At 35.4% G+C, this 16,136-nt stretch overlaps 1 protein-coding gene across 2 annotated transcripts; it reads left to right on the top strand.

Annotated features, from left to right (window-relative positions):
- Positions 1–5,417: 5,417 nt before the first annotated feature.
- LOC135712048 (esterase B1-like) lies at positions 5,418–14,756 on the top strand. Of its 2 annotated transcripts, none has more exons than XM_065235025.1 (5): positions 5,418–6,164; positions 6,223–6,350; positions 13,252–13,388; positions 13,605–14,196; positions 14,256–14,756. In XM_065235025.1, exons 1-5 carry the CDS (start codon positions 5,586–5,588, stop codon positions 14,542–14,544), a joined length of 1,725 nt encoding a protein of 574 aa, XP_065091097.1. In that variant the 5' UTR covers positions 5,418–5,585; the 3' UTR covers positions 14,545–14,756. The 2 variants fall into 2 exon arrangements, with proteins under 2 accessions (XP_065091097.1, XP_065091098.1); XM_065235026.1 differs by having other exon boundaries at positions 5,418–6,171; positions 6,230–6,350.
- The last annotated feature ends 1,380 nt before the right edge of the window (positions 14,757–16,136 follow it).

Raw genomic sequence — 16,136 nt, 5'->3', positions numbered from 1 at the left:
TCAGGGTTGCCACAAATCTTTGTTCGCTGATGGCACAGGCATTTCCGCTAAAGGAAGAAATCTTCGTGTTATTTGCAGCAGACTGCAGAAAAGTTTAGATATTTGCTCTTCTTATTTACAAAAATTGAAGATTTCTCCTAACGCTTCCAAAACTCAACTCAAATATTTCCACATAAGCCTAGAGCATTCTTTTTGAAACGTAGTAGTAGTCACGTAGTCACTATGAACGGAGTTCTAATTTCCTGGTCAAGCCAAGTGAAATATCTTGGATTAAAACTTAACCAAAAATTAACTTTTAAAGATCACATTGAGGGCATTCAAGCCAAATGTAACAAATATATAAAATGTTTGTATCCTCTTATAAACAGGAAATCCAAACTTTGCCTGACGAATAAACTTCTAATATTTAAACAAGTTTTTAGACCGGCCATGCTTTACGCTGTGCCAATATGGTCTTGTTGTTGCACTACCATGAAAAAAAGCACTTCAAAGGATTCAGAACAAAGTTCTGAAGATGATTTTGAAGTTGCCTCCCTGGTACAGTAGTACCGAAGTACATAGAATTTGGAATGTTGAGACTTTAGCACAAATGTCCAACACAATAATTAATAATTTCCGATAAAAATCGTTGCAATCCTCAAGTGCAACGATTAATTCCCTTTATACTTAGATAAGATTTAGTTTTATCAATTGTTATACTGACATGCAGGTTTAAAAAACCTGTTTAAAATACTGAATTGCCAAGGCAGGAACAATGTAAAAACACTTAGCTATACATCATAACAAATAAGGCTGGTAAGTTACTGTAGTAACTGGAGCACCTAGGTTAAAATTAAATGTAATTTATTTTGAATTTGGAGCAAATGAAGAGTTTAAAAAAAACATCTTTGCGCAATGTTTCAAGTGGTATTTGCTTTTCAAAATGAACAACCACGTCTAATAAAAGGCCGCAATGTTATTCGCCATTGACACTTAAGGGCCACCCCCATTAGATCCAGATATGACGCGTTATGTTAAAGTGACAGTTTAATCTATTGTCTAACTGTCTTATTTACCTCAACACAACGCAAACGGATCTAATGTGGGTGGGCTTTTAGGAATAATTACCGACTTCAGTAATTTTTACCGAACTCTACACAGTTGAACTATTCGGTAAAATCCAGGCATTTTAATTAATTATGTTTAAAGCTTCAAAACAAGGAAATCTTCACCACAATGCCAAGACTCGATTATTTAAACAAGGCTGCCAGTGTTTTGAAATAAAATTAAGTGAAACAGCTTTTGAAATGAGGGTCAAAGTTTTACCGAACGTTAAGCTGATGAGAGTTCGGAAAAAAAATACCGAAGGCGGTAATAATTTTGAATTGTGTAAGCATTGAGTAAACAGAGAGCAAAACTCACGGTGCGTTGTTTGCTACACAGAAAAAATCTGAATTTTAATAATCGCGTAAAATGTTTCCTCGTATAATTTTGAGCAATTGTTAGCATAAACAAAGAAATTGTTTACAAGCTTGTACACAACATCGTTAAATTATGCGATATTGCACTTAAATTTACTTAAAATATCGTGTTATATTACGCCAAATCTAGCGTTAATTACGTGTAAGCTATATATCAATGAAAATTACATGAATTTTTCAAATGGTGCAGAGCAAAGGCGACGTGAATTTGGAAATACCACATTAATACAGTTGAATTCAAATCAAGCTGAACATTGCATTAGGTCCTAAGTAACATTGATCGATTCTTTTCGTCGACTTTCTCTTTCGTTAAAAACTTGAGCACATAACCGTTTCTTGTTGTGTTTGTCGTATTAGATTCTAGAGAAAAGCTTCTTTTTCCGATTTGTGTGCTGAAAATACCTGGGAATGCCTTTACATGGCCATGGGGATGCAAAGAAAAAAATCGACGAAGAGAATCTGTCAATGTTACTTAGGACCTAATGCAATCAGCTTGAAATATAGTCATTAATAATTTGAGTATATTGTCGTTTTCGTATTTACGGTGTAGCTCCGGTGTAGTGTAAGCGCAAACAAGCACGAATCATTGAAAAATCATTTGTTTGTAAACAAACGTGCACCAAATATCTACACCCTGAATAATTTGTATGTATCGGCGGTTCTGGTTCTGGTTAAACTACCCCGCAAAAACGAAACGACAAAAATTATTATTATGTTCAGAATTCAGGAACCTATTTGCGAGTTATTCGTCAATATTAATGCATAATGTTTTATCGGCACAATAGTTTAAATGAAACTGGTGAAATGTCTGCCCAGCGGCGCCGGTGGTGTAGTGGTAAGCATGATTACCTCTCACCCCAGCAGGCCTGGGGTGAGAGGTAGTCATGCTATGTAATTCAATCCCAGTCGGCGCCGCCGGGATGTTCTGAGGCATAACATCTCTGGTCACGCCTTCCTTCGGAAGGAAAGTAAAGAAAAGTTAACGCTAGATTTGGCGTAAATGTACACGATATTTCAAGTAAATTTAAGTGCAATATTGCTTAAATTAGCTAGGGTTTTTGATCTAATTTCCGTCCTACTAAGCGCAACCCGCGCTTTACCTCTCTTTTCTGAACAAGTTTGAACGAAAAATGGAATATTTTTGTCAAAGATAATTTCTAAATTTATTCACCTTTCCATACGTACCGTTGAATTTGATAAAGAGTCACAAATTGTTGAGATATTGTTTAAAATCTAATACTGCTTCTTGATTCTAAATTCGTTCTACCAGTTTCAATTTCGTCCTAACGCATTGAAACGCCATTAGATTTCCTTCGTCCTACGGATAAACGTAGAAAAAGGGGATTCGCTAGGATCGCTTCTTTTGTTTTGAGAACAATGAGCGTAATATTCATACAATGCGCACTAACAGGGTTTATGTTGTAGCTAATGAACTAACGCATCGGAACAAACCTATTATTGATTTGTGCATGGTGAAATTATTGATATTATTGATCTTTTCTGATCGATAGAACGGAAATGGGCGATTACGACGAAGTAGTGCTCTACCCTATATCATGTGCAAGCTTGTGAACGATTTTGTTGTTTAAGCCAACTGTAGTTCAAAATAAAACGAGGGGGAATTTTACGCGATGGTAAAAATTCAGATTTTTTTTCTCTACAGAGGATCACTTTGCCTTCCCACGCAACCTAAACTAGAAAAGATAAAAAATCCATTATGGAAATGAATTAATTTAAGTGGAAATGTTATACAGTTTTAATTAAAATTAATTTTAATTAGAGGTTAAAATTACTTTAAGCTCAGGATGAATGTCTTGCCCCTTCGTCCCATAACAGGAAAATGATAACGACACATCTTCCAAAGCAGCACATGCTGAATGAATACTAAGCATTAGAAATCACGTTGAATTTACTACGGAATGCCTTCATGCTTTTGTAGAGAAATTTTATAGCGAAAATGGTCGATGTCCATTGATCTTCACTGAACAAAAAATTAGCTCGATTATAAAAAAAAGTCTGTATTTTGTGAAACCAAAACTTGCTACGATGTTGCCATAACTGTACCATAAAGGTGAGCGTCTAATGTCAAATGAGAGTGATTTAATTTTTATCTAAGAGGTTCATAATATACTACACTCTAACTTGAAAATACCCATTAACGGGTTAAAAAATCCATTTTGAAGAAAAGTTTCTTAACTCATTAAATGAGTAATTGTTTTACCCATTAATGAGTATCTGTTACCTATTAATGAGTAATTGTTACTGATTAAAACGGGTAGCGGTGAATTTCGACAAAAACATTACCAAACCATTGATTTCAAAATTTAGAGGTTTTGGCCTAGATTTAGTATTCAGTAGCAGGACAAATTAGCTGAAGTCACTGTTAGGATCAACAAAAGATTCAATAAATGTCTAAGGGAAGGCCGGAGTCTAAAAATCTCTTGTCCAGATAGCAATAAAATCTACATTGGTCAGACGAAAAGGACTTTGGAAACAAGGTTTAAGGAACACATCGCAGATGTAATAAACGCTAACAAAGAGATCGATAAAGGACTTCTGAATCTAAATCCAAGGGTGCAGAACATATCGTTACAAAGGGGCACAATTTGACAAAGGATAACATTAATATCCTGCGGAGTGTATCTTCGCCTTCGAAACTAGACGTAGCAGAAAGTTTAGAAATATTTAAACATAATCCATCAGCATTGCTTAATAGAGATCAAGGAAACGGATACTCGAGACTGTTTAGCATGCTACCTAAAACCACACATCGCAGCATGCCTCTACCTGTTGGATACTACATTTAGGTAGGGTAAATGTTGGCTTCGGCACCCATTGACTGTTTTCGGCAACCAAAATTTAAACGATAATTTCACTATGTTTTCCCATCAACACACTTCCCTGAATGTATTCAAACGATTCTATAGTCTTTCAGCTTCAATCTGATTATATTTGTACGACTGAGCAATCCTATTATGCCAGATTTTTCTTCAAATGAAGTATACGCACTACAAAATGGGGCTGATTTCGAGTTGCCGATAATAGAACAGCTGGTTAACACGCAGTTCTAATGGGAAGGTTGCCGAAGAAAAAGAGGCTGCCGACAATAGTCACACTCACCTGAGAAGTTTGGAGCGTTGTAAAATCGCTTTCAAACCGGTTTGAAAAATTCTGTCGATTGAAATGGATAGAGAAGCAGGCAGCAGATGAATGTTAACAAACAGACACGTGATATATGTGCGTAATGCTGACAAAATGCTAATAGAAGTGCGGACGCTGCTTAGATTGACGAGAATACGTAAATTCCCCTACCTGGTTAGGTAAATTGTGACATGGCAGTGGATACTTGCTGATTTTTTGTTCATTGATTAGTATTTGACTCGTAGATAAAAGATGTATTCTTCAGTGTTGTTGAGTACTTGGCACTGATGAAGTCTGCAAGCAGTAGACGAAATACGCGTATCTGTCAAAAGATAAGCAATTATAACGGAATTTAAAGGAAATAAACCAACCCACTCAAAGCTCTTCACTTTTATTAACTTTTATAAAACTTTATTATAATATTATAAGTATAAGCTTTGTCAGAGAAACTCGTGAATTTTTCGTTGTCTTAAAATAGTACAAACAAAACTTCTGATGTCAATACCTGGCATCGTTGACATACAAATTCATCAAATGAATAATTAATGAAATATTGTTTATAACAAGAAGTCCAGATGTAAGGGACAATGTGACCACAGTCTCCCCTACTCAATTATCTTCCGTAGACTTAATGCACATTGCATTTCCAATTGCATTTACGATTCCGCAGTATACAACGATACGCAAACTACCGTACTTACTCGTAAGCACATATATGGCAATTGGTACGATAGTAAATATTTACTTCAATCTTATACCTGTTTGTAATGGAGGAGGCAGGTTTGTAAACAGCTTAGTTGCTATTGTAAAGTCGAACAGCGTCCGTCGCATCGTAGCAAATAAACAGCGTTGCTCGGGACATGGCAAGACGATGCTCAAGCTGGCATTGTAAAATATGTCTTCGATTGCATAGGTCGAGTTTGCTTACGCGTGCGTGGAATTGAAAAAAAAATGAGTGTTGATCGTTGCTAAAATTCCGTCAATATGTTTGAACTCGTGTTGATCGTGCTAAAAATTGCTTTCGGCGCAGTTTCGCATTTGATCAAGGGAAAATTTCTTCAACTGTGGCCTTCAGTGGACCGTCCAGTAGTGTCAGTTCGTCAAGGAAAACTACGCGGAGTAACTGCCAAGCTGCCCAATGGATTACGTTACCACTTATTCAAGGGTGTACCATACGCTATGGCTCCCATGGGGAAATTACGCTTCAAGCCTCCAGTTCCGCTTGAAAAGTTCGACACTCCCATGCTCGAGTGTGCAATGGAACGAAGAGACTGCATCCAACGAGACTTGTTTACCAATCGGATTGTAGGGTCTGAGAGAGGCCTGTATTTGAATATTTTCACACCAGATTTTGGCGCCAATGGAGAAAAAAAGTACCCAGTCATGATATACATTCACGGTGGTGGATTTCTGGCCGGTTCGGGAAGCAGCTTCTTTTACGACCCTACATATTTGGTGCAGGAAGGTGTGATAGTTGTTACAATGAATTATCGCCTGGGGCCACTGGGCTTTCTCAGTTTCCCCAGTGCAGGCATCGCTGGAAATGCAGGATTGAAAGATCAAGTAATGAGTTCCTTTTGTTATAAATCTAATGCAACAACTTTATTACCAATCGTTTTAGCTGCTAGTCTTCAAGTGGGTGCACGAAAATATTACCCAATTTAGAGGAGATCCAAACAATGTCACAGTATTTGGTGAGAGTGCAGGCAGTATATCGGCATATTTACACTATCTCTCGGATAACTCCAGGTATGCGTTTGTTCTAAGTTCTATGAGATATATGTGAGCTATAATGGATGTGGATAATTCTGAAGATAAGTAACAGTTCTCAATTAACGCTTGTTTTAGTGCAGTTAATCGTCTCTAATAAAAAAAAAGTATTTATTATAAGGCTTTATAAAATGAGTTCAAGTAATTTTTAGTAGCTTCGTGTCTTCTAGATGGGACCTTAGCCGTAGCGTTTGAAACATAGTTTGTTTGGATATTATTTAGCTTCTTCTTTGCCTTTTTGATAATCTTTTCACGTTTATTGCTACAACAATATTTAAGTACATCGTTTTTTTCCTTTTGCTTTTGGAGAACATTTCACGTTTTATATTTTACGATCGTAAGCAAAGATGATGACAAAAAAGTGTTTTGTACTGTGTTAAAGATCACAAATAACTGGTGGGTGCTTTCAATTGAAAACCAAACTCTTCCGTTCGGGGTATGTGGCCAAAATCTAATCTGAATAAATCAAGCCGAACAATGGATAAGGATTTTCTCCTTGCATCCCAATGGCCATGTAAGACATTTATAGCTGTTTTCAACACACTGTTCGATGGAAGATGCTATTATTTAGCATCTAATATGGCAAACACTACAAGAAACGGCATTGATCCCAAGTATTAACGAATGAGAATCGATCAATGTTACGTATGTTAATGTATGCATTGTTCAAGTTCAAATGCTCTGGTGCAAAAGGCCGAGAAACTGGCTGGATTATGCACACTCAAAATTCAGAATGTGCCAAACCGTAACGAACGACGGTAGCTGTAGATAAAACTGTACACATACATGTTGACGAAATAACATTTCTGCGTCATGGATGACGAGACATACGTAAAGGCAGACTTTCAGCCAGTAAAATTACAGCTAGTTAGTCACTATATGATACATAACCCGAGCAAAGTCCAGCATCAAAATGACAGCAAATCGAAATCAAATTTATTATAATTTGTAATTTAATTTATATAATTTGATTTCAGTTTACAAATTTTGTTTTCTTTTTGCTGTACATATCTGCCTATTTACGCATAAGTGTCTCACGAACCATAAGGACTACATAGTACAGTCAATTTTCGCTCGTTGGGCTAAAACTGTAGCCCACTTAGTGAAAGACTTTCGTTAGTTGGGCTGAGCTGTCAAGCTAAAAATTGGTTGAGGAATACACCGATTTTTTATTATCATCACAATCCTTTAGCAACTATCCAAATTTTTCATACATGAGCCCCTCGAAAATGAAATAGCACTGTCAAAAATGACGTTTGACTTTGATTTAGGTGGGCTAGCCCAACTAACGGGAGCCCAACTAAAACGTAGCCCACCTAAACATAGCTCAACGAGCGAAATTTTACTGTACATGGGACAGTTATGCGTATAACCGCAGATATGCTCTTCAAAAATAAGTTCTGTGGTTTTGTTTTCATTGCCTTAGAAGAACATCAAACTGAATACTTGTATTATTATCAACAGGAAAAATGTGCACCAAATTGAGTTTTCAGTTTGCTTTCATTGATAGCGGAATTAGTTTTCAATGTGATATCACAGGAAGATTTTGTTGCTCTCATTTTTTTTTAAATATTTTAACCGTTAAAACTACAGCAACCTGAGTAATCATTATCAGCGACATCACAATATCAAAATTAGTTTTCAATTTGATCTCAGACTTTGCTCGGGTAGGGTTGTTACCCATCATATAAACATGACCCACCCTAATGTCAATACATTTAAGAGGTGGATGATAGTGTTCAAGGCTCATACATCCAACCAAGAAATGTAATATTCAATTACCGATTTGCATAAAAAGTCGGTAATGTGGTCGTCGGCAAGTTTTTTGGAATTTGATCGGGTGTGCTCCCCACTGCTCTTTCGATGCGTATTGAGGTAACTAACAATTGTGAAAAATTTGAACGAATTTGATTATTGGGTATTGGATTTGCGGGAGAATTTCAAATTTTGAATGGGAAAATGTATTGAATATGACTCGAAACTATTCATTAGATTGCCAAAAATTCAAAAGTTTCTCAATTTTAACCAAAACTTTGGATTTAGATTGGAAATACTATGCAGAACAACTTTGTGGAAGACCGAAAATCGTTTTAGCTTCTGATAATAAAAAAGTTATTATTATTTTACTACAGGCTTATTGTTCAGGACCTACCTACAGGCGTATTATGAGCTTGTAGTGAAGTACTTGGGTGATAAATTTTTATGCAGAGTCGAATCCATTTGCAAACTTCGACAACATTGTTCTGCATTACAATCTATGTCCGAGGTTTGGTTAAAATTGACCAATTGTTGAAAAAAGAAAATAAATAGTTTCGTGTAATTTTCCATACATTTGCCCATACAGAATTTAAAATTCTCCCTTAAATGAAAATCATAACCACATTTTCTAAAATTTTGCGCAGTCGTTGTTGACCTCAGTGCACATAGAAAAAGCAGTGGGGAGCATGGGGTTGTAATGTGGACCCACTCTAATCTACATGATTATGGACACATTCAAAGTTACAGAATACAATACCACCTACCGAAAGTAATCCGAATGGTATGGTTCATAAGAATGAAATTTGGAAATTGAGAGATTGATTTTGAAATTAGAATTCAGAAAACTTGAATCTTAAAGATTTTAGATAATTTGCCAGCTACTGAGGATAAGATAGATACTAAATCTTGGACATTTCAATATTCTGTTTAAATTTTTGATTTTTATTGAAATCCCAGTCATGTAGATTTCAAAAATTTATTTTATACAGATTTATGGAGAGAAATTTGAGCGACTTCTTATAACTATTATATAGATAGTTGTTGGAAATGCTAACATGAAGCTTTAGTATGATAATTTATTAGCTGGATAATGATCTTTAAAAGAAGGTAGGTGGATAGTTCCGTTAGAGTACAGCAGTATGAAAATTGAATAGAAGTTAAAAATGAGCGAAGGACCATTAATGCGACAGTATAAAGTCAAACGCACACCTTTTGCCTAACCCATACGCGGAGACTTGAAGTATGTCTTCAAGTCTACAGGCCTAGACTTAGGCAAAAGGTGTGCGTTTGACTTTATACTGTCACATTAATGGCCCTTCGCTCATTTTCAACTTCTATTGAATGTTCATACTGCCGTACTCTAACGGAACTATCCACCTACCTTCTTCTAGATATCATTCTCTAGCTAATAAATTAAAATAATTCCAACCAACTCTGAAAATCGCTAACTTCGTGTATGAAGTAACATAAAAAAAACACTTTGAATATTATATAGAGCTTGAAGACAATTGTAGGATCATTACGAAAAGTTGGTAGAGAATTTAAAGATCAATAGGTAAACAGATAAAAATTCCAAATTTTCATTGTGATGTAAACATTCATTCGCGTAAACTTGTATTTTATTTCACGCAATCGAGCAACTTGTAAACAATGTTGTTTACAAAGATGGACGCTCTTTTAATGTTTGGATGTTGCTGAGCATAAATTGAGCGTTATAAGATTCTAAAGGAAGTACATAGTGCATATAATAAAAATTGATTTTGTACTGACCCTATTCTTATGTATGATTGAAAAGGGAAACCAAACTATGCTGCAATATTCTAGTATTGACCTGAGCAATGTACAATGTTTTTATCGTATACAGATCATGAAATTAAAAGCAGAAGCGGAAGCCTAGAATGTTGTTGGCTTTGTTTATAGTTGTATTATAATGATCACTGAATGTAAGTTTAGAGTCTAAAATAATACCTAAGTCCCTAACTTTCTCACATTTTTCAACATTCTGATGTCCTAAAATAATTTTTATATTGGATATATTCCGTTTTCTAGTAAAGGTAACTGAGTTACGTATTTTACATTTAGTTGCAGCAGGCTTTTGTTACACCAAGTGTGGAATATCTGTATTTCAGTTTTGAATGTGTTGATGTTTTCGGCATTTTTAATTTCTAAAAAAAGTTTCATATTATCATTTAAGCTGAATCGTTTTTTTTAAAGAATAAAGGATACATCGTTTACAACTAGAATGAATAGAAGAGGTCTTAATCGATAGCTTGTGGGAATCCTAATGGGGCATGAATAGGGGTTATTTTGTTTCCTATGAATCTTACTATTTAATCGCGATTGGTCAGATATCATTCTAGCCATTTGAGGAATTTGGACTGGATTCCCATTGTTTGCAATTTAAAAAGAAGCATAGGTATTTCAATGTGATCAAATGCTGAAGTCTTTGTACCAAACTTCTACATGGTTTCCGTGATCCATTGCTTCCAGAGAATAATTAAAGAATTCGAGTAAATTTGTGGTCTTCGAACTATCTTTAAAAAGTCGTATTGCATAGTAGTTATTCAGTTTTATTTGGATATATAATTTATCATTAACAACCGCATCAAAAAGTCTTGGGATACAAGAAAAAATGGCTATACTATGATAATTACGTATGTCAGTTTTTTTCCCAGACTTAAAAATAGGCACTAGAAATGAATTTTTCCATATTTTTGGGAAGTCTTCGGATTCCATATGACATATTAAAAAACTAAAATAATGGAGCTCAGCTGCTAATATTTTCCTAAGCACCGGAGGAACTTCATCGGGTTCAGAACCTTTGAGTGCATCTAAATGTTTTAATGCATTCAAAATTTCATGCACATTTACTTGACTGACGCTTATGTCACTAGAAAATTCAGGATGAAACCTAAAATATTCACGATCACGATCTGCTTCCGAATATGTTGTATAATTTTCTTAAAATAAATATTTATTTGTTTATTTATTTATTTGTATATTGAAAAATTCAACTGACAATTATTGTCTAAATGAATAAAACTTAAAATAAATAGTTATGGTCAGCGGTACGGTAAAGGCCAAGTAACTGATGACGAAACACGTCAGCTGATACATTGAAGTCGAACATGTAAAAGAAGTTGTTGAATTGCCGGCTGATTGCTCGAATTGGCTCGTGTTGTGTATAATTTCGGCGCCGTGGTTCCTAAATCAGAAAGCCGCATTGACGAAGTGCCCTCTCAGGGGCATACATATTTAGCTGAGCCAGCTGTGTTGGACAGCCAATGTCACCCGTAAGCAGCTTTCCAGCGAACATAGCTTGAGCGACCGTCCTTCTCATCTCTAATGGTTCGATTCCCAAGAGACGACAACGCTCCTCGTACGGTGGCAAGTTTGTTGGGTCATGCCAGTTGAGGAAACCAAGAATATATCTCACAAACTTGCGTTGAACGGATTCAATTCGTTGAACGTATTCAAGACAACGTCCTTAGAGAACATAGTCAAACATGAGTGGTTCGATTTTTCGGTGATAAGAAATAATGTTACATTTTTCGATGCTTAGACTCATCAAATTTCTTGAGCATCAGACAGCATAAATACCTAACATATTCTGGAGATCCCAACAGTCCGAGAGACTTTTAATAATTTTGTAGATATAACATTAAAACAAATTGCATATATCTTCCGGCCTATTACATACACTATCGTTAAAATACATTTTGAATTGGAAATTGTCAGATTTTAATTTGGTCTTCACATAACTTAAAAAGTTATTTTTACAAGCTTTAATTTCATGTTCAGTTTTTCAATTATACTCCTCAAATGCGTTATTCATAGCCAAATTAAGTTGATCGCAAATATTCAAATAGTTTTTCATATTTTCATGACTATTTTGCTCCTTTAAACTTTATGTGCTTTTTGCCTGTTGAACCAAACTGGATATTTTGAATGAACTTGACATCTTCATCTTTTTAAATTACATAATATATTGTAGAATACATCAGTTGCACTCTCGACATTTCCTTTATTCTTCAACGCTGTTTGCCAATTATTAATATTTAGTTCATTCCTGATGTTGTCATAATTAGCTCCAGATTTAAGTAACGGTCCAGATTTGCTCCAGATCCAGTCACGGTCGTCACTTGTGAGCAGTGTTGCTTCCTCTCACTTTCTATAAAAAATGTTTTTTGAAATTATAAAATCATTAGATGTTATAATTATATTATGTACTTGTAAGTTATAAGATGAGGTTGTTAAGTATGTGTTTAATACCACGTTCACACTACAGCCTTTATTACGTGATATAGAGTATCTTTATATCATACATAAATAAACATAAACATTTATAAACGATAGCTACAAAATTAAAATTTGACAACACTACTCTCTCGCTCACGCAAACTAGCCAAACCAAGCCAAACTAAAATGCATTTTGATTTGATACGATGCTGAAATGTGACAGCAAATCAATCAAAGCAAACTGTCATATTTCCCGCAACGGATCAAATCATATGTCGCTCTTTACTCCTGATGTTGGTGTTATTTTGCATGGGGGAACCATTATTTATAGATATTCTAATGACTGTTAGGTTATACGTCATTGATTTGTTCTTTAAAAAGTAGTTGATTTGTAGTAGGGTGATTGACGGCTTCTGCAATACCCTTTCCTATTATCTTAACTATTATCCCTCGAAAATGAAGACTCAATGATTCATTTTTAGTATTTAATACATTATGATGCAGACCACCGTTTAGCCAAAATTGAGCGCTTTCTTTACCCTTCGAACATAACAGGAAAGGGTATTAGCGATGCCGTCAATTACCCAATATAAGAAATTAGTTTATTCAATGCGTATGTTTGTGTATACATGAAAAATAAACACAACATACTTAATATGGCTCTGTCTTTATATCGTTAAATCTGTCTGTATCATCTATTCCTCTCATGCCCCATCACATTCCCATACTTAATCCCTTTTAACCCATACCCGTTACAATTAGTTCCTATTTGGGACTTTTGTTTACAAACAATCAGCACGCAATTGAAAACAGTTTTGTGAGAAAATAAAAACCAGCTCACACTCAAATGTTTAACTTAATCCATTTCATATTGAAATTTCAGGAAATACTTCAATCGCATAATTTGCCAAAGTGGAATTCCTGCTACTGAAACATTTTTCCAAACATCTGGCAACGAGAAAGCTCGAAAACTAGCGAAACTGCTCGGCTATCATGGCACCTCAGACGACGAAGCATTGGGTAGGTTTATTATCGTCGACTTTAGGGGCCATGCATTAATTATGTCACACTAAATTGAGAAATAAATTGTCACCCTTTCCACTATTCCTCACGTAGTTCCTATACCTAATGCATTGCATGTCACAAAATCTAACACCCCCCTCCCCCATCAACCGTGACACAATATGTGCATCTCCCCTTAACTGCGTAACTGCTGACATTCGTTGTATTTCTCAGAAACTTTACTGAAAGCGCCTGCAAGTGCCCTCATCAAGCATCAGCACAAAGTGCTTACCAGAGAAGAGAAACGGTCGGGCGTTCATTTCGCTTTCATGCCGGTGATTGAAGATCTGGACTCTGATGATAGCATCATCACGCGTACCCCAGAGGAAATTATAAAAACATCATCGAGCTTCGAAATGCCTATAATTGACGGGTGCAACAGTGGAGAAGGCATTCTGTCTCTGTTTTTAATGAACGGAAAATTTCACTTGGCCAGCACTGAACCGGAACGGTTTGTTCCTCTGTTCATGGGCTCTTCAGGTGACTACGACAGAGTGGAACTGGGAAAGGAAATAAGAGAATTCTACTTCGGTGACAAATCAGTAGACAAAGCTGCTAGCGATCACTTGAATGATACTATGGCGGACAATTACTTCATTATGAACTCCGTCATCAATGCAGAATGGATTGCCAAGTACCAGCCAAAGGTTCCTCATTATCACTATCGATTTACCTACGATGGGCGATTCAGTCTCACGAAAAAGCTTTTTAAACAGGCACATGTGAAAGGTGCCTGTCATGGTGATGACGTTTTCTATATCTTTAGGTAGGTGCAAAATAATTACCATATCTTGTTTTTAATAATTATAGTAATTTGATTCTCAGTCCACCTTACTTACCGAAACTCCCTGAAGAAAGTGAAGAATGTTTTATTCGAAGGACCTTCGTCAAAATGTGGACTAATTTCGCAAAACATGGTGAACCTACACCGGATCATGACACCCGTTTGAATATCAAATGGAAACCGGTTGAAAAAATAAACAATGGTTCGTCTCCGTTCAAATTGGACTGTTTGGAAATTGATGTCAATCCTAGAATGATAGAGGATCCATACCCGGAGCGAATGCAGTTTTGGAGAAGATTGTTACGCACACACAGGCGTGGATTACTGTAAAATATTAAACGAAAAAAAAATATATATCTTGTTTGGTGGTATCCGTTCAATTTACTAGTCTTATGCAATGTAGTAAATCTTTCTTCAATTGCTTATTCCTAAATAAAAGAAACCTCAATAACTTAATGAACTTGTTGTATGTAAGAATAAAGAGTACGTAGGATGTGATAAAATAAAATTATAAATATTATCAAAACAGGTTCTTGGCCCACTTTTTTATCTAGTTCGTTTATTTGTAAGGCTCAATCGCGTTAGCTTTACGGAGCCGATAGTTCATTGTTCTTTGTTTGTAACAAAATTCACTTAATTCTATGTCTAGTAGGAGTTGGGCCGAATACTCGCGGCTTACTCGAGGTTAGAGGGGTACATTGTCGAAGGATAGGAAAAGGGGAGGTGCTTGGGAGTAGGGGTTGGCCCACTTGGCAGTATGTTTCTTAGAAAAAAATAATTGTTCATTTCTGGATCTTATAAAACGTTAATATGATATGCGGGTAACTTTGATGGTAGAATATATTGATTAAATTAATTTTCTGCATTATTTCACCTGAAAACATTGGTTCAATATTGTACATACTTAGAAATAACTAATAAAGAGACTGAAAAGTTCAATACTTGACGAAAATTACGTTTGATTGAATTGAATTTCGCGTCAGTTATGACTCAACTTTATGTCAAAATTGACGCTCGTATATGTCAGCCTCAAAGCACCGAAATTTACATGAATTTTGTGTGTAACTTTGCGTATTATTTTTGATATCGTATAGACGTTTATATAGTATGTGTTAAATATTTTTCATAAACCTGAATAAAATATTTTTCTTGCGTTTCACCTATTTAAAAAGGCACACCAACTTGCTAAAGACCGATTCCCCACCACAACGGTCGGTCACCGAACTCGGCTATCTGCGATCTGAATAACACATGGCACATATTTTCAGTATGATACACCAAATAGGGGAAACGGCTCTAATGTTGGCCTATGGATCTAAGATTGGGCCCATCGCTAAAAATCTGCTATTTATCAATTTTATCTAGATGAACACTTCATTGGGACGGTACTAATGGATATTTTTGGCCGCCATTGAAAATCTAGTCGATTGCTGAATTTATGTATGGGCCCAAATAAGGGACATTTAGGCTGACATTATATCCATTACCCCTATTATCCGCAGGAGAGAAGACAATTTTGACTCAAGACTAATTTTTTGAAAAGGCTTATGTGTTTTCGAACAAACTTTATTTAAAAAATATGTAGTATGGAAACAGTTGGTTAAAGAGAAAAAAAATGACTAAAGAATAGTTGTAAGAAACTTATTAGGCTTTATGCGAAAAAAAAAATGCACACTGATTTTCTTTCGATAGCAAAAAATTAAATAAAAGTGAACCTTAAAATTCAAATGACTTAAAAACAAATTTAGTTTTTTTTAATCTTTAAGAAAAGTGAACATTTTCAAAGCAACTGCAGGATGGAGCAACTTTTCCTAAAAAAAGTTTTACTAAGAGCAACTTTTGTGGCATTTTGTAAACTTTAATTATTTACAACAAAAAGTACAGTTTGATGACACAATATGATTATGAAAATCATTGTAAGC

Source organism: Ochlerotatus camptorhynchus, unplaced genomic scaffold (assembly GCF_037179485.1).
Source record: "Ochlerotatus camptorhynchus isolate MF236.1 unplaced genomic scaffold, CSIRO-AGI_Acam_v1.1 ptg000457l, whole genome shotgun sequence".
Taxonomy (NCBI): Eukaryota; Metazoa; Arthropoda; class Insecta; order Diptera; family Culicidae; genus Ochlerotatus; species Ochlerotatus camptorhynchus.
The sequence above is the reverse complement of the archived record's forward strand: the minus strand, read 5'-3'. Positions and strand labels throughout refer to the sequence as shown.

Excerpts from the sequence above, each read along its gene's own strand:
- LOC135712048 (XM_065235025.1), top strand. The coding sequence starts at position 5,586 with ATGTTTGAACTCGTGTTGATCGTGCTAAAAATTGCTTTCGGCGCAGTT. Across the intron at positions 6,165-6,222 it reads ATGCAGGATTGAAAGATCAA|CTGCTAGTCTTCAAGTGGGT; the intron begins GTAATGAGTTCC and ends CAATCGTTTTAG. Across the intron at positions 13,389-13,604 it reads CTCAGACGACGAAGCATTGG|AAACTTTACTGAAAGCGCCT; the intron begins GTAGGTTTATTA and ends TGTATTTCTCAG.